At 45.8% G+C, this 27,819-nt stretch overlaps 1 protein-coding gene across 1 annotated transcript in view; it reads left to right on the top strand.

The window, feature by feature from the left end:
• LOC141175990 (mitochondrial fission regulator 2-like) overlaps window positions 1–24,651 on the top strand; it is a 97,371-nt gene extending 72,720 nt beyond the window's left edge. The window contains exons 6-10 of the mRNA XM_073659965.1: window positions 3,567–3,781; window positions 3,885–4,212; window positions 20,311–20,492; window positions 22,496–22,503; window positions 23,983–24,651. Coding sequence (XP_073516066.1) covers window positions 3,567–3,781; window positions 3,885–4,212; window positions 20,311–20,492; window positions 22,496–22,503; window positions 23,983–24,057 — 808 coding nt within the window. The 3' untranslated portion in view covers window positions 24,058–24,651. The remainder of the gene's footprint in view (window positions 1–3,566; window positions 3,782–3,884; window positions 4,213–20,310; window positions 20,493–22,495; window positions 22,504–23,982) is intronic.
• The last annotated feature ends 3,168 nt before the right edge of the window (window positions 24,652–27,819 follow it).

Here is a 27,819-nt window from a genome sequence, read left to right as displayed (position 1 = left end):
AAGTCTCTTCTGCTTGTTGCCTGTCCTTAGCAGTGGTTTCCTAGCAGCTATTTTACCATGAAGGCCTGCTGCACAAAGTCTCCTCTTAACAGTTGTTGAAGAGATGTGTCTGCTGCTAGAACTCTGTGTGGCATTGACCTGGTCTCTAGTCTGAGCTGCTGTTAAACTGCGATTTCTGAGGCTGGTGACTCGGATAAACTTATCCTCAGAAGCAGAGGTGACTCTTGGTCTTCCTTTCCTGGGGCGGTCTTCATGTGAGCCAGTTTCTTTGTAGCGCTTGGTGGTTTTTGCAACTGCACTTGGGGACACTTTCAACGTTTTCCCAATTTTTCGCACTGACTGACCTTCATTTCTTAAAGTAATGATGGCCACTCGTTTTTCTTTACTTAGCTGCTTTTTTCTTGCCATAATACAAATTCTAACAGTCTATTCAGTAGGACTATCAGCTGTGTATCCACCAGACTTCTGCACAACACAACTGATGGTCCCAACCCCATTTATAAGGCAAGAAATCCCACTTATTAAACCTGACAGGGCACACCTGTGAAGTGAAAACCATTTCTGGTGAGTACCTCTTGAAGCTCATCAAGAGAATGCCAAGAGTGTGCAAAGCTGTCATCAAAGCAAAAGGTGGCTACTTTGAAAAACCTAGAATTTAAGACATATTTTCAGTTGTTTCACACTTTTTTGTTAAGTATATAATTCAACATGTGTTAATTCATAGTTTTGATGCCTTCAGTGAGAATGTACAATTTTCATGGTCATGAAAATACAGAAAAATCTTTAAATGAAAAGGTGTGTCCAAACTTTTGGTCTGTACTGTATATATATATATATATATATATATATATATATATATATACACACACACATATGTATGTGTATGTGTCTATATAATATATGTACAGTACAGACCAAAAGTTTGGACACACCTTCTCATTTAAAGATTTTTCTGTATTTTCATGACTATGAAAATTGTACATTCACACTGAAGGCATCAAAACTATGAATTAACACATGTGGAATTATATACTTAAAAAAAAGTGTGAAACAACTGAAAATATGTCTTAAACTCTAGGTTCTTCAAAGTAGCCACCTTTTGCTTTGATGACTGCTTTACACACTCTTGGCATTCTCTTGATGAGCTTCAAGAGGTAGTCACCGGAAATGGTTTTCACTTCACAGGCGTGCCCTGTCAGGTCTATTAAGTGGGATTTCTTGCCTTATAAATGGGGTTGGGACCATCAGTTGTGTTGTGCAGAAATCAGGTAGATACACAGCTGATAGTCCTACTGACTAGACTGTTAGAATTTGTATTATGGCAAGAAAAAAGCAGCTAAGTAAAGAAAAACGAGTGGCCATCATTACTTTAAGAAATGAAGGTCAGTCAGTGTGAAAAATTGGGCAAACTTTGAAAGTGTCCCCAAGTGCAGTTGTAAAAACCATCAAGCGCTACAAAAAAACTGGCTCACATGAGGACCGCCCCAGGAAAGGAAGACCAATAGTCACCTCTGCTTCTGAGGATAAGTTTATCCGAGTTACCAGCCTCAGAAATCGCAGGTTAACAGCAGCTCAGATTAGAGACCAGGTCAATGCCACACAGAGTTCTAGAAGCAGACACATTTCTACAACAACTGTTAAGAGGAGACTTTGTGCAGCAGGCCTTCATGGTAAAATAGCTGCTAGGAAACCACTGCTAAGGACAGGCAACAAGCAGAAGAGACTTGTTTGGGCTAAAGAACACAAGGAATGGACATTAGACGAGTGGAAATCTGTGCTTTGGTCTGATGAGTCGAAATTTGAGATATTTGGTTCCAACCACCGTGTCTTTGTGTGACGCAGAAAAGGTGAACGGATGGACTCTACATGCCTGGTTCCCACCGTGAAGCATGGAGGAGGAGGTGTGATGGTGTGGGGGTGCTTTGCTGCTGACACTGTTGGGGTTTTGTTCAAAATTTAAGGCATACTGAACCAGCATGGCTACCACAGCATCTTGCAGCGGCATGCTATTCCATCCGTTTTGCATTTAGTTGCACCATCATTTATTTTTCAACAGGGCAATGACCCCAAACACACCTCCAGGCTGTGTAAGGGCTATTTGACCAAGAAGGAGAGTGATGGGGTGCTATGCCAGATGACCTGGCCTCCACAGTCACCAGACCTGAACCCAATCGAGATGGTTTGGGGTGAGCTGGACCACAGAGTGAAGGCAAAAGGGCCAACAAGTGTTAAGCATCTCTGGGAACTCCTTCAAGATTGTTGGAAGACCATTTCCGGTGACTACCTCTTGAAGCTCATCAAGAGAATGCCAAGAGTATGCAAAGCAGTCATCAAAGCAAAAGGTGGCTACTTTGAAGAACCTAGAATATAAGACATATTTTCTGTTGTTTCACACTTTTTTGATAAGTATATAATTCTACATGTGTTAATTCATAGTTTTGATACCTTCAGTGTGTATGTACAATTTTCATAGTCATGAAAATACAGAAAAATCTTTAAATACGAAGGTTGTCCAAACTTTTGGTCTGTACTGTATATATACATATATGTGTGTGTAGACACTGGTTAGGCTGCTACTGTAACGGCTTGAATATATATGACATTGATCAATTATCGTTATGGCCTCTGTTAGGTAATTACATAGATGATGCTCAGTGACGATAGTAAATGGCCCAGTAATACAATATGGGAGAAGAAAGATGACACTCCCCATAAGGGTCTTGGTATCTTTATTGGCTAAAAAATAGCAGCTGACCTGTTACAGGAGAGCGCGGGTGCACGCTGGTGCCGACCATTTCCTGTTATTGTGCGCTTCATTTGGTGTGACTAATAAGACAAATAAATATACCAAGATACTTCTTACTTCTGGTGAGCTCTGATTGTCTTCTCCCATATTGTATGAGCTCAGTCTAACCCAACCTGCACCCAGAGCTGTGGAGTCCATTTTCGTGGAGTCGGAATCTGTATAAAATGTACCGACTGCGACTCCTAACCTAAAATATATAATAAATTGGGTACAGTAGTTCAATGCAGTTTGTGGGGAATATTGTTTCATAAGAATTTGGGAAAGTTATGAAATGTCCTATAAATGTCTGTCCTATTCCTGATCTAAGGGTCTAGACTTTTAGCTGAGATGAATCTGTGCTACAGTAAATTTATCACTTAAACATGAGTCGTGTATGAGGGAGTCGGAGTCATGGAAATTGAGGAGTCGGAATTTTGGCTTACCGACTCCACAGCCCTGCCTGCACCATTGATTTACAGCTTTCTGTCTACACTGTGCATAGACAACGCTGACAGCGGAGAGGGACATGGTTAGCCGGAGCTCATGAATATTAAGGACTGCATAGCAGGAGCTGATCATTGAGAGGACTAGCAGAGCTGAAGAAGATAACACAATTATTTATCAAAACTACAGCAAAGAGCCCAGTAACATCACTGGATTCGGGGTCTCGGCCCTCACATCATGCTGCTCTCAGATGAGGTAGCATAAACCTGGTGACAGATTCCCTTTAGTAACTACTACTTTTTAATGGTTCTTTAGTGACAGTGACCTTTTTCATCAGACACGATCTTCAATCCAACAAGTCCATGGACCCGAATAATTCAGACTCAGGATTTCTGACTATGATGTCGGCCAAGAGAGTGTGTGAAAAGAGTCTCCTTCCTGCAGACGATCATGCCTTTCAGAAAATCGCAGCTTTGGAAGATGAGCTGCTGCAGCTGAGAGCACAGATTGCTGCCATTGTTGCCCTACAACAGTCACAAGCCGCACAGTCTCGTAAGCCATTGTTTTTGTAATCCTTATTAATCACTTAATGGGTTAAACAGGTCAAGCTTTTGCTATGTATTTGGTATGATTTGATCTTGTCTTTTTTTCTCAGATACAGAATCACTGTACTCATTTGGCAGCCCAGGTAATGCCCTCCCACCCCCATCTTCAGCTTCTACACCACTTTCCGCACAGTTCTTACAATGTACAACCCCAGTAGCTCCGCTGCCCCTTCCTCCTCCTCCTCCTCCTCCTCCACCACCCCCAGTCCCATCTACTCAACTAAAATCTGCACTTGATCTTATAAGAGAATGTAAAGGGTTTCACAAATGCAGCCCGACGGAAAGCGAGGCTTCAGAGAAAGGCAGTGTGGATCAGCTCCCCAGTATGATGGATGTGTTAAAAGGCATGAATTCCATCAAGCTTCGGGCGGTCGAAAGGTAAGATCATTTTATAGATTTTCTTTAAATACAGTATATATTTTTTATTACAGACATGCGTGAAATAGAATGAAGGAGAAAACTGTATATAAAAAAAAAATCTGGCTCTGAGCCCGCATCTTTCCCCGCACATGACTGCTGATCTTGATGCGCCCATGGTGTTGGGGGACGATTCGGCGCCCGGGCCTTGCTGTTAGATTTGAGGGATGTCGCGGTGGCCAGTTCCCGAGCCCGTACCCTGGGGTCACTCTTAAAAGCAAAGGAATGGGGGAAAAGGTGTATGGGATAAGGGAAAGTTTGTGACGCCACCCGTTGGGTCTGGTGGGAATCACCAGCGCTGCTACAGTCCTCTGAGGCCAGTGATCAGTCAGCTTAGTTGGGTGCGGCTCCCCACAGGTGGAGTGGGGCCTCAGGGCAGCATAGGAGAAGGGATGCAGGACAGAGGGGACCCAGCCGGGTCAGGAGAAGAATAGGCACACTCACAACAGTTCACTTCAGTACCTTTACTGGTGGTGTTTCAGGCACGATCCAGGGCACTATAGGGTGAAGGGTGCATTTCAGGACTCTCCCCAGTGAGCGAGTGTGGGGCCTCCTGTTTCTTGCCTTTTCCTGATAAGTTTATGACCTGCCTGAAGCTAGGACTAACTTGGTCTCTGTCTCACACCTCCTGACCTGGTGGTAGGGCCTTCTGATAGAGATCACACTCCCTGGTCTCTTGGGCCTCTGTGATTCCTGACCCTGGGATAACGGTCAGCTTCTGGTGTTCCTGGGACATGTAGTTCGCCAGGGGTTCCGGTTGTTTCTGCTGGTTTTAGAGATCCTTGCAGACACGGACCCGGTGTCCGGTAAATGGTTTTGGGGTGAGCTGGCTAAGCTCCTCTGCCCCCTATGTAGCTCGCATACTCCACTTGCCTTCGGCCGCGCTCGGGGCCTTCACTAGGCTTCACACTGGCAGTAGGCCTCGCTACTCTTCACCGCTCTTATGGCGTCGGCACGCCGTAGGCTCACTAACCTGAGCTCACTGAGTCTGTGCTGGACTGACTTTCTCACAGGCTTCACTCTCTGTGGACTCCAGAATTAGACTAACTGCCTAGCTCCACCTTCCCTATTTATATCCCTAAAGGGCTCCCTCTGGTGGTCTGAGGTGGAAGGTGGAGGTGTGTGAATGCTATGAGGGCCTCTTGTGGAGGAATCCGTCCATGCACACCTCTAGGATCTGTGGCACCAATGCACAGCAGGGCGCCACATTCTCCCCTAGCAAAGCTCAGTACTCCCGGACTGAAGTACTTTTTATAACAACAATAACAATAACTCTTCCCTTTATGGGAGGCACTTTGCTTGAACGTTACATATAAAACATTATAAATAATAAATAGGTACGTACAATTCAATAAGCAACCTCAAAATTCAAGTCTCTTCCTGTGAGGTTCCCCGACAGGATGTCCATCTCACAGGGTAGAGTACTTGGTAGCTTGAGGGACCTGTCCAAAGCAAACCCTCCACGTAGGCCCTGGGGTGGCTGCAGGGCATGGCGATCCTGAGTTCGACCTCCGCTTGTGCCACCCAGACAGGTTTTTCTTCTGAGGTCACCTAAAGGGGCACTCCAGGGAGTGCAATTATTTACTGCAACAGTTTTTGGGCTGTACATAGTCCTCAGCCACAAAGTTCTTTATGTACCCTGGCGGGTAGTTAGAGGCAAACAAGAAAAGTGTCCATTTCACTTAGATTGTCCATTAAAAGGCAAAACACAAGTGAATAGATACATATACATGAAAATACACAATATAATACCCCAAGGGCAACTATCTACACTGTCAGTTTTATGATCTGCTACAAGCACTAAGGAAAGACAGGAGATCTGTCCCTACAATAGAACTAAGCTGGATCCCTACGATGTAACGGGGAACCTGATCCTGCGATTAGACCCGCTAAAGTCCTCGGCTAGTCTGAACGAAGTCCTATAGATGTGAGGGAGGGATCCCTATAAGAACTAGGGACTGGGAGAAAGATGGACACCTCCTAGCAGAAATTGTAGCAGAAATAAGACACACAAACAACATAGAACATAGAGGTCCGAAGACCCAGCAAAACCAACTGAGAAAGGCAAAAGAGCACCAAGCTAGTTCAAGAGTAGAAATTACAATGAAGTCCAGCAAGGCTAGGAGGGCGGAGCAGGACTAAATAGGCAAAAAAGGTCATGTGACCAGCAAGATAGAAAAAACCTAACAGGAGAGTTCTAACAGTACCCCCTCTTCTAAGAGGATCCTCCGGATCCCCTAGGCCCAGGCTTATCAGGAAACCTCCTGTGAAACGCTCTGACAAGTCTGGAAGCAGAAACATCATCCGCCCTCACCCATGAGTTATCCTCGGGTCCGAAACCCTTCCAAGCGACGAGATACTGCAAACTCCCCCTATACCGTCTAGAATTTAGGATGCGGGAAATTTCATATTCCCCGTCCTCCACCACCGGAGGAACAGTGGCAGAAGCGTCACCATCCGACACATCAGCTCTTTTCAACAGAGAAACATGAAACACCGGATTAATCTTCCAGGAGGTAGGAACCTCCAACTTAACAGCAGATTGGTTAACTATCTGAAGCACCTTAAAGGGCCCTACAAACTTGGGACCCAAGCCATGTCACCAATAGCAAACGAAACCTCTTGCCGTTTCCTATCAAAGTAACTCTTAGATTTTATGTTAGCCTCCTGAAGATCAGCACGCACATCCGTCCAAACTCTCTCCAAATCACCGGAAAAACTCTCCTCCTCAGGCACAGTCGATACCAATTTGGAGAATGACCCAAAAGACGGATGTCTCTCAGAACAACAAAAAAAAGGCGAACACCCAGCAGAAGAGGATGTATGGTTGTTAAGAGCAAACTCAGCAAGTGGCAAAAACTCAGACCACCCCTCTTGATTCTCTGCCACAAAGCAACGCAAGAACTGCTCAACATCCTGGTTCTTTCTTTCTGTCTGGCCATTAGACTCAGGATGATATCCGGATGAAAACGACAAATGAACTCCCAACCTGTCACAAAAGGCACGCCAAAAACGAGCCACAAACTGAGGTCCCCTATCAGAAACAATGTCAGTAGGAACGCCATGTAGTCTGACAATTTCCTTGTCAAAAGCCTTAGCGAGTGTCTTAGCGCAAGGCAGTTTGATGAAGGGAACCAAGTGACACATCTTGCTAAAATGGTCCACGACCACCCAGATGACCGTGAAACCCTCAGAGGGGGGGAAGGTCAGTAAAAAAGTCCATAGCCAGATGTATCCAAGGTGCACTAGGAACCTCTAGAGAGCAAAGCAACCCCGCAGCAGGAGCATGCGAAGACTTAGATCTAGCACACACAGTACATTGACGCACCCACTTAATGACTTCCTTCTGCCATCCAGGCCACCAAAAACTGCGACCCACAAGTCTGTTGGTCTCAGAAATTCCTGGATGACCTGCCAACCAAGACTCATGACACTCAACAAACAAATCTCTCCTAAAGGTCCTAGGCACAAACAACCTCCCATGGGGAGTGTTAGATGGGGCATTCTCCTGAGCTTTAAGAATCTCATCCTCCAAAATGGAGTCCAAAGCATCAAAAACAACACCTTCTTGTAAAATGCTCTCCTCCTCCTCCTCAGCACCGACCATGGGAGAAAAGCTGCGAGACAACGCATCAGCTTTAACATTCTTGGTACCCGGGATGTAAGTAACGGAAAAATTAAACCGCGAGAAAAAAAGTGCCCACCTAGCCTGACGGGCATTCAAGCGCTTGGCAGCATCAAGATAGATCAGATTTTTATGATCAGTGAAAACCTGAATGGGAAATTCAACACCTTCCAAGAGATGACGCCAGTGTTCAAATGCGAGTTTAATAGCCAGCAATTCCCGATTACCAATATCGTAATTAAGTTCAGTCTCAGAAAATTTTTTTGAAAAAAAGGCACAGGGATGTACTCCATCCTAGTTTTCCTGAGACAACACCGCACCGACCCCCACAGAAGAAGCATCAACCTCAACCAAAAACGGCTTAGTCACATCAGGCTGCATAAGGATGGGAGCAGAGGTGAACCTCTCCTTTAGAAACACAAAAGCTTCAATGGCCTCAGAAGTCCACTGAACTGCATTAGCACCTTTCCTGGTAAGATCGGTCAGTGGTTTGACAATAATAGAATTTTTTTTTATGAATTTTCTGTAATAATTGGCGAAACCCAAAAACCTCTGTATTGATTTCAAACCAATAGGCCTAGGCCATTCCTGCACAGCTTGAACTTTAACCGGATCCATCTCAAAACCTTCACTGGAGATAATGTAACCCTAAAAACTAATTCTCTGTACAGCGAACTCACATTTCTCTAGCTTAGCAAAAAGCGAATTGTCCATTAATAACTGTAAAACCTCACGTACGCTCCGCCAATGAGACTCCAGATCCGGCGAATAAATCAAAATGTCATCCAAATACACAACCACATTTTTGCCGATCAAAGGTCTAAGGATGTCATTAATAAGATTCTGAAAAAATGCTGGAGCATTGGTAAGACCAAAAGGCATAACCAGATTCTCAAAATGACCCACATGAGTGTTAAAAGCAGTCTTCCATTCATCACCCTCCTTCATGCGCAACAAATTGTATGCCCTCCGGAGATCAATTTTAGAGAACCACTTGGCCCCCACTAACTGGTTAAACAAATCATGAATCAATGGCAGTGGGTAAGGAATGCGTATAGTAATTTTATTAATCTCACGAAAGTCCAGACAAGGACGTAAACCGCCGTCCTTTTTTTTAACAAAAAAAATCCAACAGCCACAGGAGACTTGGAAGGCCTAATGTGACCGGCGGCCAAGCTTGTCTGTATGTATTCCTCCAAAGCTTTTCTCTCAGGAATAGTAAGATTAAATAAACGACTTTTAGGAAGAGTCGCTCCAGGGACAAATTCAATGGTACAATCATAGTCTCTATGGGGAGGCAAAATTTGCGATTCTTTCTCAGAAAAAACTTTCCAAAAATCCTGAATAGGTACAGGTAATTCCCCTTTATCCACTGCAGCAATGCACCCGTTACAACACTTGTCATAACACTTAGGGCTCCAAGACTTAATTTCATTGGTAGACCAATCCAGTACAGGATTGTGCAATTTTAACCAGGGTAACCCCAACACTACAGGAGAAGGCAAATTATTTAATACTACCAAATCCAAATTCTCTTGGTGAATACCATTAATAGTGAGGGGAAATTCACAGACCTTGTGAGTAACACTCTTTAAAGGAGAGCCATCGACAGAAACCACGGCAATAGGGGATGACAAAGGTTTGGGTTTTAATTTAAGTTTTTCCAAGAATCCCCCATCAATCACATTCAGAGTACAACCACAATCCACAAATACCCGAAATTCAATTAATTCTTCCTGAGCAGTGGTAGTAGGAGAAAGAAGTACACCCTTAGTATTTAAACAGGCTATACGGGCGTAACTGACCTTTTTTTTTCTTTGTTCACACAAAGCACACAGTTCCTAATGAAATGGTCAGACCCACCTCAATAAAAGCACAAACCTTCAGAAAATCTGCGGTCTTTTTCCTGAGAGCGGAGTGACATCGCCCCAATCTCCATCGGCTCTCCAATGTCAGTACAGACCCTCTCAAGACTCGGAGCTGACATGGCAGAGGTTTTACTCTCATTAACCCTTGCACGCAGTCTCCTGTCCCCCCGTATAGCTAATTGCATTGCCTCCTGCAAGTTTCCAGGTGAAGGATAAGCAATCAGCAGATCCTTAACCCTTTCCCCTAGCCCCGCAAGAAACAAACTTTTCAAAGCTGAATCGTTCCACTCCACCTGTGCAGACCACCGACGGAAGTGAGTACAATAATTTTCCACATTACCTGATCCCTGCCTCAAACGTCTTAATTCAGACTCAGCAGATGAGACACGATCAGGATCATCATAAAACAACCCCAAAGCAGAAAAAAAACTATCCACTGATCTAAAGCACGGATCACTAGGTTGGAGAGAAAAGGCCCATCCCTGAGGTTCCTTGCGCAAAAGTGACATTATGAACCCTATGCGCTGTGATTCATCACCAGAGGATCTGGGTCTTAAACGAAAATACAATAAACAAGCATTTTTAAAGGAAAAAAAATCTTGTTGTTCACCAAAAAATAAATCAGGCAAACGTACCTTTGGCTCTACAAAATGTGCTCCAGAACAGCTACTCACGTGTTGTTGGAGCTTGGCCACCTCCAGAGAGAGTCCCTGCAAGCGTTGAGCCAAATCCTGAACCGAGACCATGATGGAAACTGGAGGTCTTTCCTTAGAGAAATTTTTTGGGCTGGACTTACTGTTATGATCTGCTACAAGCACTAAGGAAAGACAGGAGATCTGTCCCTACAATATAACTAAGCTGGATCCCTTCGATGTAACGGGGAACCTGATCCTGCGATCAGACCCGCTAAAGTCCTGGGCTAGTCTGAACGAAGACCTATAGATGTGAGGGCGGGATCCCTATAAGAACTAGGGACTGGGAGAAAGATGGACACCTCCTAGCAGAAATTGTAGCAGAAATAAGACACATAAACAACATAGAACATAGAGGTCCGAAGACCCAGCAAAACTGACTGAGAAAGGCAAAAGAGCACCAAGCTAGTTCAAGAGTAGAAATTACAATGAAGTCCAGCAAGGCTAGGAGGGCGGAGCAGGACTAAATAGGCAAAAAAGGTCATGTGACCAGCAAGATAGAAAAAACCTAACAGGAGAGTTCTAACATTCAGAGTTTCCTTCTTTACTCTCTGTATCTGACAGGGGTCTGACCTCGTGTGCTACGTGTCAACCTACGTGGTACTGGGATGCGTGAGGCACTAGTATTTGCACTACCTCCCATTCTGTCAGCTCTAAGTGTTGGGGAACTGCAGGGTTGCCTTAACCTGTCTACAGGACTGGCAAGTATACCATTGGCTGGGCCTTCTTGCTCTGCTCCAATCGGGGATCCTTCTTCCGGGGATTCTTCTTGAGCAGGCTCTTCTGAAGCACTTACGGGCTCTACTTGCTGTGGAGGGTCTTCTGGCTGTTGAAAGAAGTGGATCACAGGGATTATTACTGCTCCTCCTAGTTGAGGCCAATCTGCCGGTAAATCTCCTGTCAGTATGGAGTACTGCTTCTTTAGGCTCCTCCGGTACGGTGAGAGGCACTTCTTCTTGCGGCTTTAGCAGGTCTGGACACAACTTCAGATGATCTCTAGATACCGTTGCAGTCGTCATTCCTCCGACTCTACTAATTAGGCAGGTCTTCTTGTTATCAAATCTTGAATTTAACACAGTGTAGGGTTCTCTCTCCCACTGGTCATCAAGTTTGTGGTTTCTCCTTTTCCTCTTTAACACCACTTCTCCTGGTGTGAAGGGTTCTGCGGGCGCACTTTTATTGTAGTGGGCTTCCTGCTTGTCTCTTACCCGAGTGAGACTGTCTTCGACACAGGCCTGTACTCTTCTGTACTGCTCCTGTCTGGTCGTGTCCCAGTCCTCAGTGGACCTATCTGCTTCCGGTTCTACTACACCAAGCTCCAGGTCCATGGGCAACTTCCCGGGTCTTGCTCGCATGAGATATGCTGGAGTACAATTGGTGGAACTCACAGGTATGTGGTTGTACAGATCTACCAGGTCAGGTAGTAGGTCTGGCCACTGATTTCTCTCCTCTAGTGGTAAGGTCTTCAGCAGGTCAATGACGATGTTATTCATCTTTTCACAGAGACCGTTGGTTTGGGGGTGGTACGGTGTTGTCCTGATCTTTTTACACCCGTACAGATGGCAGAACTCTTTAAACAATTCGGCCTCAAAGGCTGAGCCTTGATCTGTCAGCACCTGCTTCGGGTGTCCGTGGGGCCTGCAGAAGTACGCCTGAAACGTCTTCGCCGTGGTTTCGGCCGTCAGATCCTTGACGGGGGCGACCACCAGGAACCAGGAGTAGTGATCCACCATGGTCAGGGCATAGGAATATCCTGACCTGCTGGGTGACAGCTTGACATGATCCAGGGCTACGATCTCTAAGGGACGAGTCATCTTCATGGGTTGCAGGGGTGCCTTCTGGCTGCTGTAGTCTTTTCTTCTGAGGCTACAGGGTCCACAATTCCGGCACCACCTCTCAATGGAACTGCGCATTCCTACTCAATAAAACCGACACTTCAGAAGGGTTTCTAGCTTCTTCCAGCCAAAGTGCCCCGCCTGATCGTGGTAGGCTTCCAACACCATCTGGATGTCTGTCTTGGGCATCACTATCTGCCATACCATCTCATGGGTTTTGGGGTTGACGTACCTCCGGCACAGCTTCACCCTATAGATGAACAGCCGGCTCTTCTCATTCCACAGCTGCTTGGCTTGGAGAGACGCTTCCTTCTCCAGGGAGGAACCTTCCTTGGTTATCAGTTCTTTGATACGGCTGACAACCGGGTCGCTATCCTGGGTCTCCTTCCAGCTGTGGTGATGCAGGGGGTTTAATGTCTTACCACGTTGCCTCCTGGAAGCTTGTTGCTCGTGGACCACTCCGTTCTGATGAAAGGCAGGTAGTTCAATCTCCTCCAGGTCATCCACTTCTTCTTCAGTATCCGACTGGTGAGGCATCCTGGACAGGGCATCGGCGTTGGCGTTCTTGCAGCCTGCCCGGTACTTAATAGTGAATTGGTAGTTTGACAGCCTAGCCATCCATCGTTGTTCCATGGCTCCTAGCTTGGCTGTTTCTAGATGAGTCAAGGGGTTATTATCAGTGAAGGCAGTGAACTTATTGGAGGCTAGGTAGTGCTTGAACCGCTCGGTGATGGCCCAGACCAGGGCCAGGAATTCCAACTTGAAGCTGCTATAGTTCTCTGGGTTCCTCACGGTCGGGCGGAGCTTCCTGCTTGCATAGGCGATCACCTTCTCTCAGCCATTCTGCTTCTCACTCAGTACAGCTCCTAATCCTTCATTGCTGGCATCAGTGTATAGCAGGAATGGTTGGCTTTAGTCAGGGTAAGCTAGGATCTCTTCACCGGTCAGGATCTCCTTCATCACCTCAAAGGATTCAACTTGCTCCTTTCCCCACTGGAACGGGGGGTTTCTGCCTCTCTCGGACTGTCCTACCAGGAGATCTTGCAAAGGTGCCGCTTTCTTGGTATAGTCCTTCACAAACCTCCGGTAATACCCGATTAGTCCCAGGAACTGACGTACCTCCTTGAGGCTCTTCGGCTCCGGCCATTTCTGGATGGCAGTGACCTTCTCCGGGTCTGGTGCTACTCCCTCTGGACTAACGATGTGCCCCAGGTACTGTACCTTCCTCTTGAGCAGGTAGCACTTTGAGGGCTTCAGCTTCATCCCATACCGGGACAGCGACTCAAATACCTCCGCCAGGTGCTTCAAGTGGTCCTCATACGTTTTGGAGTACACTATCACGTCGTCCAGGTATAGTAGTACAGTCTCGAAGTTGCGGTGTCCCAAGCAGCACTCCATCAATCTCTGGAATGTTCCGGGGGCATTGCAGAGTCCAAACGGCATACTATTGAACTTGCAGAGTCCCATCGGGGTTGTGAAGGCCATCTTCTCCTGATCCTCCTCAGCAACAGCTACTTGCCAGTACCCACTAGTGAGGTCAAGGGTGGAGAAGTAATTTGCAGACTTTAAGGCAGCCAGGGATTCCTCTATATGAGGTAAAGGGTATGCATCTTTATGTGTAATGCGATTTACTTGTCTGTAATCTACACACATTCTCATGCTTCCGTCCATTTTCCTGACTAGAACTAGGGGAGCTGCCCAGGGACTACATCTATCCCTTACTACCCCTGCCTTCTTCATGTTGTGCAACATCTCCTTCTGGTAGTGTGCTGGTGGTATAGGCCTGTAACATTCTTTGATGGGTGGATGGTCACCTGTGGGGATATGGTGTTGAACCCCCTTAATCCTCCCAAAGTCAAGTGGGTGCTTACTGAATACCTGCTCGTATTCCTGAACCACCCGGTGTACACCCTGCTTCTGATGGGCAGGAGTGGTGTCTGTCCCAACATGGAGCTGTTGACACCAATCCTCCACCTGGGTTCCAGGGTCATTATCCTCCACTTCGTCTGGTGAGGTTAAGGACTCCGCCGTGTGTAAGGAGTTGTTATTTACTGTGTACAGTTTGGCAACAGTGGCGTAGTGTGGTAATCTAATCTCGTCCTCCCCATAGTTTAGGAGGCATACGGGCACCCTCCCATTGCGTACATTCACTACCCCTCTGGCAGTCAAGAGTGTAGGTCTATGTTCCGAGCTAAGGGGCTCTACTACCGCCTGGTAGCTCCGTACTTTGAGACCTTTTGCTGCTCTACACCAAATCAGCATTTCACTCATCGGGGGGATCACAATGAGTACCGGGTCTGTCACCCGTACGTTACCAATTTCACCGCCTGTTAGCTTTACCTGTTGCTGGTACATAAAGGCTCAGATTTCTTTCTGCAGTGCCCTTCTGTGCCCTGGTCTGGCAGTGTCAGCTATCTGTTGGAGCAAGAACAACACTTCCCCCAAACAGTTACTAACAATATTAGTACCAAGTACCATATACAAGTTTGTATCATCAGGATTAGTCTCTACTACAATTAGTCCCTGGTCCTTCAGTTCCACTCTTCCCACCTTTACTGCCACATCCTTAACCCCGACTAGGTTAAGGGGGAGGCTGTTTGAGGCATAGACGGAAAGATTTGGATCTGGTGGGTGAAGTTCGTCTATAGACCAGAACCTTTTGTAGAGGACATCAGGCGTGATGGTTACCTGAGATCCTGTGTCCAGCAGAGCGGGTGTCGCGATGCCGTCCAGCACGATGGACAGGAAAGGTCTTCCTCCCACGAACCTGTGGTACCAGTTTGATGGGCCTGCGGGGTCTACTCCTGGGTGTCGGAACCTCGGCCCCAGGGTTTTCTCGTTTAAAGGAAAGCTCTGAATGGCGTGACCTGTCTTGTGACAGCGGTGGCAGACAGGGTCCCTCGGCGGGCGGCGTTGGTCGCTGGTCCTCCCAGGGGGTGGCATTGTCCTCCTCATCCTTCTCATCCAGGGGACATCCTCAGGGCTGTCGGCTAGCAGGATCCTTCCTTCTGCCTCGGGCTCCGTCCTCAGCTGCAGGACACTCAGTACAGTGGTCAGGGTTTTGCTCAGCTGGCACACTTCAGAGCGCAGGCTGTCCAGCTCACTAGGGGACGTTGCTGGAACCTTGGCTTCAGCAGCCACCGGGGAAAAGGTGGATGCTGCAGGCACTGGGGTGGCCCCACCCTGGTAACATTGGATAGCAGTTGTTTCCAGGGGCTGCAGTCCTTTTATAGCCATTTCCTTAAGGGTGTCAAAGGTGCCATCTGGATGATCCAGGGACCACCAACGCACAGTCCTGCTCTCCTCTTGGGACCTCAGTCCCTGGATAAACTGTTCCTTCAGCATTTTATTTTCATCATTGAAGCTGGTTGGACTAACCTGTTTCAGAGCCCCTTGTAAATGCCAGGCATAGTCCCGAACACTGTCCTCCGGTTGCTGAGAGCAGTTGTAGAACCTCATCCGGAGGTCTGTCTCAGTACAATTCTCAAAGACAGTCTGTAACTTTTTAGAGATTGCGGACACTGACTCCTGGTCTGCGGCCGACCAGCTTTCTACTTCTCGCTCCGCAGCATCGGTCAATTGTCCCAATACAACATCAGCTCTTTGCTTGCCTGTCATAGAGTACATGTCCAGTATACCGCATATTTTCCTTTTGAATCCAGACAGGGTATCTGGTTTGCCGCTGTACTGGGGGAGCCACTTCGCTCCAGGGATGTACGGTATGACAGGGGTTACAGGCCCTGCTGGTGGAGCGGCTGCTTCGGCCTGCTCGGCGCCGAGCACGGGTTGGACATCAGGGCCAATTAACCGGTACTCCGGCGTTGTGCTGTTCTTCGGACATTCTGGCGCCCCCCTAGCGAACCGTGGCCTACCTTCTTTTCTTTTCTTCCGGTAGGCCGCAGCTCCGCAGGTGATGGTCTTCTTCAGGACCTTGTGTGGCGCCCTGCTATGCATGAGTGCCACAGATCCTAGAAGGGTGCATGAAAGGATTCCTCCACAAGGGGCCCGCACAGCATACACACACCTCCACCTTCCACCTCAGACCACCAGAGGGAGCCCGTCAGGGATATAAATAGGGAAGGTGGAGCTAGGCAGTGCAGTCTGGTCTGGAGTCGAGCCTGTGAGAAGCTGAAGTTCAGTGCTGTCTGAGAAGAGTTACCTCAGGGGACAGAGCCAGTTCCAGCTCTTGCAGGTGTTAGCCTGCAGTGCAGCGCAGTCCAGACTCGCCTAGCTCAGGTTAGTGAGCCCAAGGCGTGCCGACGCCATAAGAGCGGTGAAGCGCGGCAAGCTGCCGTTAGTGTGTGTAGCCTAGTGAGGGCCTCGAGCGAGGTCGAAGGCGAGTGGAGAGTGAGTAACATAGAGGGCAGAGGAGCTTAAGCAGCTGACCCCGAAGCATATACCGGACACCGGGTCCGAGCTTACAGGGATCTCTATGACCCAGTAAAGCACAACCGGAATCCCTGGAGAACTACAGGTCCCAGGAACACCAAAGAGCTGATACGTAACAGAGCCAGGAAACGCATAGACCCCGCAAGCTGGGAGCGTGTACTTCAAGAGAAGGCCCTACCACAAAGTCAGCCGGTGCAGGACAGAGACAAAGTTAGGCCTAGCTCCAGGCAGGTCAGAAACTACTACGCAAAGGCAAGAAACAGGAGGCCCTATATCCGCTCTCTTGGGAGGATCCTGAAATGCACCCTTCACCCTACAGTGCTCCGAGACGTGCCTGATTTCCCATCAGTAAAAGGTACTGAAGAGAACTGTATGTTTGCCTGTCTTTCCATAGGCCCGGCTGGGCCTCGATGTCCTGCATTCCCCCTTCATACGCTGCCCTGAGGCCTAGCTCCACCTGTGGGGAGCTGTTCCATCAAGCTGCCTTATCACCGGCCTCAGTGGGCTGCCGCAGCGCTGGTGCTTCTCACCAGATACCACAGGTGGCGTCACGAACTTTTATATAATTATAAACCCCTTTTAAAAGAGAGGCCCAGGGTACGGCCCCGGGAGCCGACTACCGCGACATCCCCCCATAAACCAGAACAACTAGGCCCGGGCGCCGAGTCATCCCCATCCTCTGGGATATTCATCTCTTGCGTCGCTTGCGTCCTACGTCAGAGCGCTCACTGAGGCTCCTTCCAGGACCTGGCGCTTCCTGGTATGACTTCGAGGCGTGGGGCGTGTCCAGGGCTTCGCGCGCTTCAGCAGGTACGCCTCTCAGTTTCCCGCGGTTACGCCCTTCTTCCCGCTCGGCGGCACAACAATGGCGGCAATCTTTCACCACAGTTAAATACACAGTTTTTATTAAAGGCGCACAGTACCCGGTGGCAACGTGCACAACACTCCGTTGTTGCAGTGGGCACGGGATCCTGTTCGTGATGCCAGGAAGAGATGACGCGCCCAGGGTGTTGGGGGACGACTCGGCGCCCGGGCCTTGCTGTTAGATTTGGGGGATGTCGCGGTGGCCGGCTCCCGAGCCCGTACCCTGGGGTCACTCTTAAAAGCAAAGGAATGGGGGAAAAGGTATATGGGATAAGGGAAAGTTCGTGACGCCACCCATGGTGTCTGGTGGGAATCACCAGCGCTGCTACAGTCCTCTGAGGCCGGTGATCAGGCAGCTTAGTTGGTGCGGCTCCCCACAGGTGGAGCAGGGCCTCAGGGCAGCGTAGGAGAGGGGATGCAGGACAGAGGGGACCCAGCCGGGTCAGGAGAAGAATAGGCACACTTACAACAGTTCACTTCAGTACCTTTACTGGTGGTGTTTCAGGCACGATCCAGGGCTCTATAGGGTGAAGGGTGCATTTCAGGACTCTCCCCAGTGAGCGGGTGTGGGGCCTCCTGTTTCTTGCCTTTTCCTGATAAGTTTATGACCTGCCTGAAGCTAGGACTAACTTGGTCTCTGTCTCGCACCTCCTCACCTGGTGGTAGGTCCTTCTGAAAGAGATCACACTCCCTGGTCTCTTGGGCCTCTGTGATTCCTGACCCTGGGCTAACGGTCAGCTTCTGGTGTTCCTGGGACATATAGTTGGCCAGGGGTTCTGGTTGTTTCTGCTGGTCCTAGAGATCCTTGCAGACACGGACCCGGTGTCCAGTAAATGGTTTTGGGGTGAGCTGGCTAAGCTCCTCTGCCCCCTATGTTGCTCACTTACTCCACTTGCTTTCGGCCGCGCTTGGGGCCCTCACTAGGCTTCACACTGGCAGTAGGCCTCGCTACTCTTCACCGCTCTTATGGCGTCGGCACGTCGTAGGCTCACTAACCTGAGCTCACTGAGTCTGTGCTGGACTGACTTTCTCACAGGCTTCACTCTCTGTGGACTCCAGCCTTAGACTAACTGCCTAGCTCCACCTTCCCTATTTATATCCCTAACGAGCTCCCTCTGGTAGTCTGAGGTGGAAGGTGGAGGTGTGTGAATGCTATGAGGGCCTCTTGTGGAGGAATCCGTCCATGCACCCTTCTAGGATCTTTGTCACCAATGCATAGCAGGGCGCCACAATCTCATGAGCTGTCATGTGCCCCTAACAACCGTGGGCGGATCCGAGATAACCAGTTAAATATCACAGTCGATCACTGGCAGTGGCATTTAACACACACCTGCCAGAGGCTCGTCACAAGACACACCCATAGGCGCCCCTGTCATGTGATTGCGGGGTGCCAACGTGTTGTCATGACAGCAGGGGGTCTGCAGAAGACCCCCGTGGCTGTCATTGTAGATCCCCTGTGGCCGGCATTCATAGGAAATTGTGATTTCTGCTATACATAGCAGTGCTGAAGCCCTGCTATGTGTAGCTTAGGTGAAAAGATTATTGCAGCTTCAAGTCTCCTAAGGGGGCTATTGCAGTCAGTAAAAAGTAAAATAAAAAAAGTAAAAAAAAAAATAAAGGTTTAAATCACGCCCTTTTGCCCTATTGAAAATAAAATCATTAAAAAATATACACATATTTGGTATTGCTGCGTTCAGAAATGTCCTATCTATCAAAATATAAAGTAAATTAATCAGATCGGTAAACGCCGAAATGAGAAAAAAAATCTAAACTCCAGAATTATGTGCGTTTTTTTTGCCTCTGCAGCTTTGCAATAAAATAAAATAACAGGCGATCAAAACATTGTATCTACCTCAAAATTATATAACTAAAAACGTCAGCTCAGGGCGCAAAAAATAAGTCCTAACCTGGCCCCAGATCCCGAAAAATGGAGACACTTCGGGTCTCGGAAAATGGCAAAATAAGCGATTTTTTTTTTCTTTTTTCTTACAAACTTCTGATTTTTTTTCACCATTCAAATATAAAAGAACCTATACATGTTTGGTATCTATGAACTCGTACTGACCTGGAGAATCATAATGGCCGGTCGGTTTTAGCATTTAGTGAGCATGGTAAATAAAAAGAACAAAAACAAAATACAATTGTGGAATTGCACTTTTTTTGCAATTTCACCACACTTGGAATTTTTTTCCCGTTTTCCACTACACGATATGCTAAAATAAATGGTGTTAATCAAAAGAACAACTCGTCCCACAAAAAAGAAAGGTACATTGACAAAAAATAAAAAACGTATGGCTCTGGGAATAAGGGGAGAAAAAACGAAAGGGCTGTACCCTTCTCTGGAAGTCCCACATATAATAATGTAGCAATGGTGTGAATGCTTGAGAAGGCTCAAAAATAATGTGTCTCTTCCAAGCCCCATTCATGGTGGGGGTCTTCCATGCGGACCTCCTGTGACCCGTGGATAGGTGATAACTTGCAAAGTTAAAATTAACTAATGCAAGCATGATTTCAATAATGATGTTAGATTTAACATTTCAGAGTAGTCTGTTCCTAATTATAAATATGCTGTATTAGCCCCACTAATAGGATCTTAGACAAGTCTTTTCCGAAAATGGATAGCAGGTGATTGATGCATTTTTGTAGAAAAAATCTGTAAAAAAAATCTTATTAGACATAGCAGCAATGAATGAAAAGTGGTTTGTATGAAGAGCTAAGTTATAGCCTGTCAGCCCGTCTGTTACAGAATGGCAGTGATGTTTATGTTCACCGCTTTTTCACTTTAGATCCCCTGGTGGGAAACCCTCAACCAGGAAAGACAAGAAGAAACGTTCACTTAATGATCCCACAGACCCTGCAGCCATTATAGCCAAAGCCTGGAAGCATAAGTTTGCGCACAGAAATGGTGATGACGCTGTCAATAAAGAAAATAGATCTCATGACGAGTCTTCGTTCTCCAGCCCCAATGGTACTGTTTGTAAATCTTACATGACTGACCAACCAAAAATCAGGCTTATGAAAGATCATGAATGGGAGGTTTGTTGCTGGATCTTTAAAGGGTTTATCCAGGACTATTTTATCTTTTTACTATAAGCCTAAAAACTGACAGGCAGGTTGTTACTAACAGAGGCAACTACCTGCCTGTTGTATCCGGCGCCTGCTCGGAGAGGTCACCGACCACTGTCACCAGCGATTCAGCTGCTCCAAGTCAACAGAGCAGCTCTTCTTCTTCCAGGCTGCTCTGTCGACGGGGCATTACTGCCGATGTTAGGCAACTTGTGAGTCGGCTGCCAATCAGCATGACGTCGGTGACGCGCCCCTGGGGCAATGGGGTACTCGGCAGCCGGGCCTATGGATGCTGGTGGGGGATATGTCACAGTGGCTGGCCCGGTCCGTGGCCCAGGGCGGTCAACCAAAAAGGGGATAGTAACTTGGATAGGAAAAATAAAAATAAAGTAAATAGTTCGTGATGCCACCTGTGGTAGCTGGTAATGATTACCAGCGCTGCTGCAGACCTCCGGGGGGGTGATGGGATGGTAGCTGAGGTGTTTCTGCTCCCCACAGGTGGAGCAGACCCCCGGGGCAGTGTGGAGTTTGGTGGGTGGTGATGCTGGGGCTTGTAGAGTGGTATATGGGTATTGTAATATGTCACCACATTTAAAGTATTAAGATAAACGTCCCTGACGCGCGTTTTGCCGGGGTTACCGGCTTTTTCTAAGGGCCCATATACCACTCTCTGTCATGCTGTGTGCCGTCGCTATCTCACTCCAATTTCCACTCTGCCGGCTTAATATATAAAGTGGCATTGACCACGTGCAGATAACCTGCACGCCACCTGAGTGAGAATGCTGTGGGGGAGATAGGGTGCTCTGACCTCCATGTGCTTAAGCTAATGATACAAACTGGCGGTTGACCACATCCTTAATCTCTGTAATTAACAACAGTGATTGTAAGCAGACCATCCGCACACAGCCAGAACGAACACGCTGCGGGAGAGACAGAGCACTATTATCCCTAGGGGCATGATTTAGTAGACCAGCGGTATTAACCGCTTACATTACCCATATGAGATTAATGCTTGGCTCTTAGATGTAAGCTCAGCCATAATAGCTGTTGCTTTAATGCCACCTGTAGCAGTGAGATTGAACAAGCATAACATTTATATCTCCCTATGCAATACTCTTACTAATTTACTTACAGCTTAGAGAATGTAAGAAGCCACAAGAGGCTCACTAGTGGAGAATAAATGATCACTCCTCACATTTCAACGGTATCCCGTATATGGAATCAATAATAACAAAATTATCTGACAGAGAGGGTTGGGATATTTGGGATATACAACTTATAATACCCAGCCAACAATTATAGGGACATTGGCTGTGGACAATTTATCTCTGTGTCCTCACATTTAAAATAGGAACTTTTGGGCTATAACTGCATAAAATTATATAGTAGTAGCCCTATATACATCCTTAGATGTATGATAATTCATTTACAAATAACTTTTTATTAAACAAGAGTTTTTAATTATACTAATAAAAGCTAAATTTTATTCACACATCTTTCCTTTCTTCATACCCTTTCCAATTTATATTAGCTATTTGAATCAGTGGTGACCACTAGTGTGAATTTTGACCATTATTCTAATCAGTATTCTATGTAATCTGGGTATCTGTAGGCGCGGACCCGGTGTCCGGTTTGTATCTTCGGGGTGAGTCTTATGATGCTCCTCTGCCCCCTCAACTCCTCTCTCCATTCTCCTCTTGCCTTCGGCCACACTCGGGGCCCTCAGAACTCTGCAGCAGACACGCTGCGTCTTCGCTGCTCTCAGCGTCAGCACGCTCTCAGACTCTGTCTCAGTCTGACTCCTTACTAACTGAACTGCCTGGCTCCACCCTCCATAGATATATCCCTAACAGGCTTCCTCTGGTGGTGTGAGGTGGAAGGGTGGAGGTGTTTGTATGTAATGAGGGCCTCTTGTGGAGAAGTCCGTCCATGCACCCTGGATCCTGTGGTACCTGTGCGCAGCAGGGTGCCACATCGGCAGTCACGATCCATCAAGAGACCAGAGCGGAAGAGAAGCCGCTGCTCTGTAGACATGATATCAGCAGAAGCCGCTGAATCGCTGTGACCGCTCTGTGTCAGCAGAGATTGGTGCCAGGCACAACAGGCAGGCAGTTAGCAACTATCTACCTGTTAGTTCTTAGGTCAATAGTAAAAAAAAAAAAATAGTCCTAGATAACCCCTTTTAACATTATATACTTGCCAGCAATTATCTATTGTGTGACGTGGTCATAAGACTAAGTAAACTGAGTAACCTGGTCTATTACTGTATAACAAGGTCTATTACTGTATAACATGGTCCTTGACTGTATAACATGGTCTATTACTGTATAACATGGTCTATTACTGTATAATATGATCTATTACTGTATAACATGGTCCTTGACTGTATAATATGGTCTATTACTGTATAACATGGTCCTTGACTGTATAACATGGTCTATTACTGTATAACATGGTCCTTGACTGTATAACATGGTCCTTGACTGTATACCATGATCTATTACTGACCAGTGATAAATGGGGTTGTCCGTGCTTTTATACTTTTTTATTTGAAATATGGTTTCTAATGTTGGGGGCACTAGCTACAGGTATAGACCCTAATTGCTCTATAGGGGTTGTCCATCAATAAAGACAATTTTTTTTTATTACTTAAATACATGCATTTTTAGCTAAAAATAATTTTTTGTAATTGGATTTGATTAAAAATTTTGCACCGTTTGCCTTTTGTAGTCTCTATCTTGCACTGTCTAAGAATCCATCAGTGAGCTTATTATAACAGTTCAATAGGAGAGAACTGTTATAACAAGAGAAGGAGAGTAACTTTTTTTATGTCTTTTTCTGACCTCATCTCAGCTGGTTTAAGACCACTGACCACATCAAAGTTGAATGTGCAGGGAAACAAATAGTCTCTAAAAGCCAAATGGTGCAATATATTTAATGAAACCAAAATGCACAAAATATATCTTTAAGTCCACATAGGTGTAACATGCACCAATTGGCAGAATGGGGAATTTTTTATCCCCAATGGTGAACTTTTATCCCTATTACAAAATATGTGCCGCAGGTCAGATGCATGACCGCTGGGAGTCTACCGAAAAAAGCCGAGCAGCCACCTAGGGAATGAATGGAGCAGCTGTCAAGCATGTGCCTTTGCTGAAGCATTTGTCATCGAAACCAAGTTTTTACACTGTTGAAACAACATAGTAAAAAAAACATAGTTCTTATAGATGCTATATAACCCTTTTAAGGCAACCCATATACTCTAAAATCTAGACCTTTATTGGGTAGAAGTGTTTTAACTAATTGAATCGTTGACTGATCCTTCACGATTTTCCCAGTGTATATATGAATGTATATCTGTTTCTAACTTTTCCTATGTTCTTCACTTGTAGTTTGGGCGCCACCTGCTAAATCCTATTAGGAAAATAACACAGAAGGAAATTACAAGAAAGCAAGTCCATGTCTGAGTTGATGGACATGTTTCAGAGGTTTTTGGGAAAAGCATGTGAAAATTTGACAATTACTCCGAATAGCCTAATGTAACAAGCTGCTCCTCTTTTTTCATTTATTCCTTAGGATTGCCATTGGAAGGTTTATCTTACTGTACAAGTCTCATGGTTCCACCGTAACACGATTCGTTGGGCAATTTCAACATATATTTTTTTAATTGCTTAAAATAACATTTTGATAAGTACTATTATTAAGTGGCTAAATCATAAATGTTTGGGTCAGCTTCCACCAGCCAGAAGAAGGTCCTTTGTGCTCTTCTACAACCATAATGCGTACTTACTCTTTAGTCCTCACACACAGTCTCATCTTTTGGTGTGATACAACACTCCGGTATGCTCGGTGGTCAAGTTCTAGTGGCTACTGTACCACGGCAGGAGACACTTGGGCATGGGTCCTATTCCATATCAGAAGGTCATACATGAGGGAGCACACAAGTCTAGGTACACTATAAACCTGCAGCAAAAAAATAGAGGAGCAGACCAATGACTCTATTAGACCCAGACTTCATTGAAGTGACATCATAACCTCTGCTTCTTTATTCCCCAGGTTAGAGCAGTAACATGGGATCCCATGTTTTTCCAATTTCTGGATGTCTTGACAGAGGCACAACCAGATATTTATGTCATATGTTATGGATATGTCACTTTTCTCAGTTCCCTTTTACCATGACACAAAGTAATGCTACTAGTTTTGTAACATACTGGGGCCATTCATTATTTAACTCTGGTCTATCAAATGCTATTTCCCGGCTGCTTTATGCAATATAGCTACATAACACCAAAGGAGATAACAAAATTTGGTACATACTATACATAGTATTTTTTTTTATTAAAATGCAGTGTATTTGAGATTACAAATAATTTTTGGGTTTCATTGTTCACCGTTTGGCTTTTACAGGCTGTTTGTTTCCCTGCACATTCAACTTTGATGTGGTCTGTGGTCATAAATGAGCTGACAGGAGTTCAGAAAAAGACCGATTAATAAAGCTCTATAAACTCTCCCATTAAGACTTTTAGAAAGGGCTTACTGATGATTCTCAGTTAACTCATTCTGCAGCCAGCAGCAGACAGTGCAACTCAGAAGCAAATGGTACAATTTTTTTAGTAAACATAATTGCAAAAATGATTTTTAGCCTCAAATACATGCATCTAAGTAAAACAAAAAATACCCTAAATTGCAGACTATCCCTTTAATTAGTTTGGCAAGACTCTAAATGGAGATGGGGAAGGTGTAGTGTGAGTACATAACTAACCAGAGTAAAAGCCACATGCAGTTGATAAATATGTGTGGAAAACTCTTAAAATAGCAAAGGAAAGCCTGCATAGGAAAACCCTTCCATGGCAGGTGAAGCTTCATGGGTACTGTTATATGTAGACCGAGATGATGACATTTGAAGGTCCTGTTAGTTGCTGATTTTAGTAATGAATAAATACTGTGCGTGAAGAATTGCACTTAAAAGGAGTTCTCCAGGCATATAATAAAATTGTCCCCATCACATAATTCAAACGCAGCCCGTCCTAGACACGTGTCAGGACGGGCTTCATTCTGAAGAAACACTACTTCTGAGACCTGTGTCCCAACAGACAGGAGCAATATTGTAAGCACACAATACCTCTGTGATCCAAGGAAAAGGGTGTGACAAGAAGAAATCAATCTTCTGGGCTGACTGAGCACAGTCTCCACCCTTAGTCCCTCGTGCCCAGTCAGCCAAGAAAATTGATTTATTCTCTCATATGCAAATTGCCTCTTCAGAATAAAAGAGGACTTGTACTCTATAGCGCCACCTGTTGGAAGCAGCAATCCTACAAGTCATAATCAACCCTTTAACGAGTTGTGCAATATGACTTAGGATAAAAGCCAAATCAGAATCTCAATTTGCAGACACGGTGTTTCGGGCTGTTGGCCCTCATCAGTGCAAAGTATGAGTTCTGATTTGGCTAGGTGAGAGGCTCTGGACTGAGGTCTAAGGGGTAACGTTTCTCCTTATGGAGAGTGACACACCAGCTCTGGCACGGCAAGGTAAGGAGGCTTATTCGCCGTGCAATTCTCTCACATACTTCTCCTCGGCTCACAGAGGTACATGTGCTTACGATACAGCTCCTCTGACATTGAGACACAGGTCTTTGGAACAGTGTTTCTTCTTCAGACTGCAGCCCATTTTGACGCGTGACTAAGACGAACTGCCGTTTGAATTATGTGACAAGGGACATATTAGTGCATTCTTGGACAAACTCTTTAAAGTGCATTACTTGCATTGTTAAATGCTGCCTTCTTATTCTCCCTCAAGCAGTCTGTTTTCTTTTTAGCATGTCCATTCTTATATAGCTGATAAACCTGTGTTGGAAGGACAGACAGGTGACTGGACCGATGAAACATATGAATTCTTACCAGGTTTTGCTAGCTAAAAATCGATGGCTGTGTTCCATGCAAGAACCCATGCTTTTATATGCTTTTCCTTTTAAGTCTACGTTCCCACAATGAGTTTTTGGTGAGTTTTTGATGTTGCAGATGTGATTTTAACTTTTTCTAGGCTTTACATTTGCAATCAGGGAGAACCATGAGATGCTGCTTTGTTTTATCTGCTGCTCGTGTTCACAGGAAATGATGTACTTTCTGCTATTTAGTATATAGTTTTTAAAATAAATTTGTTTTCACTTCCAACTTCTTTTGACCTCTTTTTTCTTAATACATTAAGTGCAAAGTTTCCACCAAACCAAAGGAACAGAGAAATAGGCAATTACTGCTATGGTGTAGGTGTGAGCCAATGAGTGGCAAAAGGGTATTGATAGAAGTTGTCAGTCCAGTTTCCATAACACTGGCTAACACCACCTAAAGTAATAGCAATGCTAGATATTAATGATGGTAGGCGTGTGTCCAGTTTACATAATTCTGGCTCGTACAATGCTATGAAGTCTACTTCTACCGGTAGCAGCTATCTACAGTACTGGGTCAAAAGTTTGAACACACAAAAAAATCGCCCAAGTTTTCTGGATTTTTGATACATTCGTCTGTCCCTGGCCTTACTTTAATGGCCACTATACACATCCTTGGCATTCTCTCAAGACCTTCTTTAGGCATTCACATGGAACGGCTTCCAATAGTCTTGAAGGAGTTCTCAGAGGTGCTGAACACTTGTTGGTTGCCTTATCTTCACTTTTCTGTCCAACTCATCCAAAACCATCTCAATTGGACTGAGGTCCTTCTTCTTGGTCACATAGCTTGAAGTTTTTTTTGTTGTTTTTTTTGGGGGGGGGACTGGTCATTGTCCTTCAGTCTGAATCTACAATGTGCCCATTGTAATAAGAACAATTTTGACCGGTTTTATTTTAATGGTGACATGCATCAGTCCAGTTTATAGAATACTGGCTCACAATGAGCTCTTTAAGCTGCTTGACAGCTGCCACCAAAATGTGAAGATCCTTGGTCTTCCGTGGGCATAACGCTACTCAGCCAACACAGGGTGAGGGTAAAACAGTGTGGCAATATTTTATTGAATCACAAAGTTGACATTAAACACATAGAACAGCCCCAGCAAATACCCAAGATGGTACAACATTGGTCACATGACCTTGTTGGCCTATTTAATCCTGCTCCGCCCTTCTGGCTTTGCTGGACTTCATTGTTTATCTACTTTCTAGCTAGCCTGTGCTCTGTATCTAACTCTGTTAGTTTGCTTGGTCTACGGACCTCTATGTTCTATATATTTTGTTTGTTCGTCT

Source organism: Phyllobates terribilis, unplaced genomic scaffold, assembly GCF_046119375.1.
Source record: "Phyllobates terribilis strain yellow unplaced genomic scaffold, ASM4611937v1 Scaffold_15__1_contigs__length_34870131, whole genome shotgun sequence".
NCBI lineage: Eukaryota > Metazoa > Chordata > Amphibia > Anura > Dendrobatidae > Phyllobates > Phyllobates terribilis.
The sequence above is the reverse complement of the archived record's forward strand: the minus strand, read 5'-3'. Positions and strand labels throughout refer to the sequence as shown.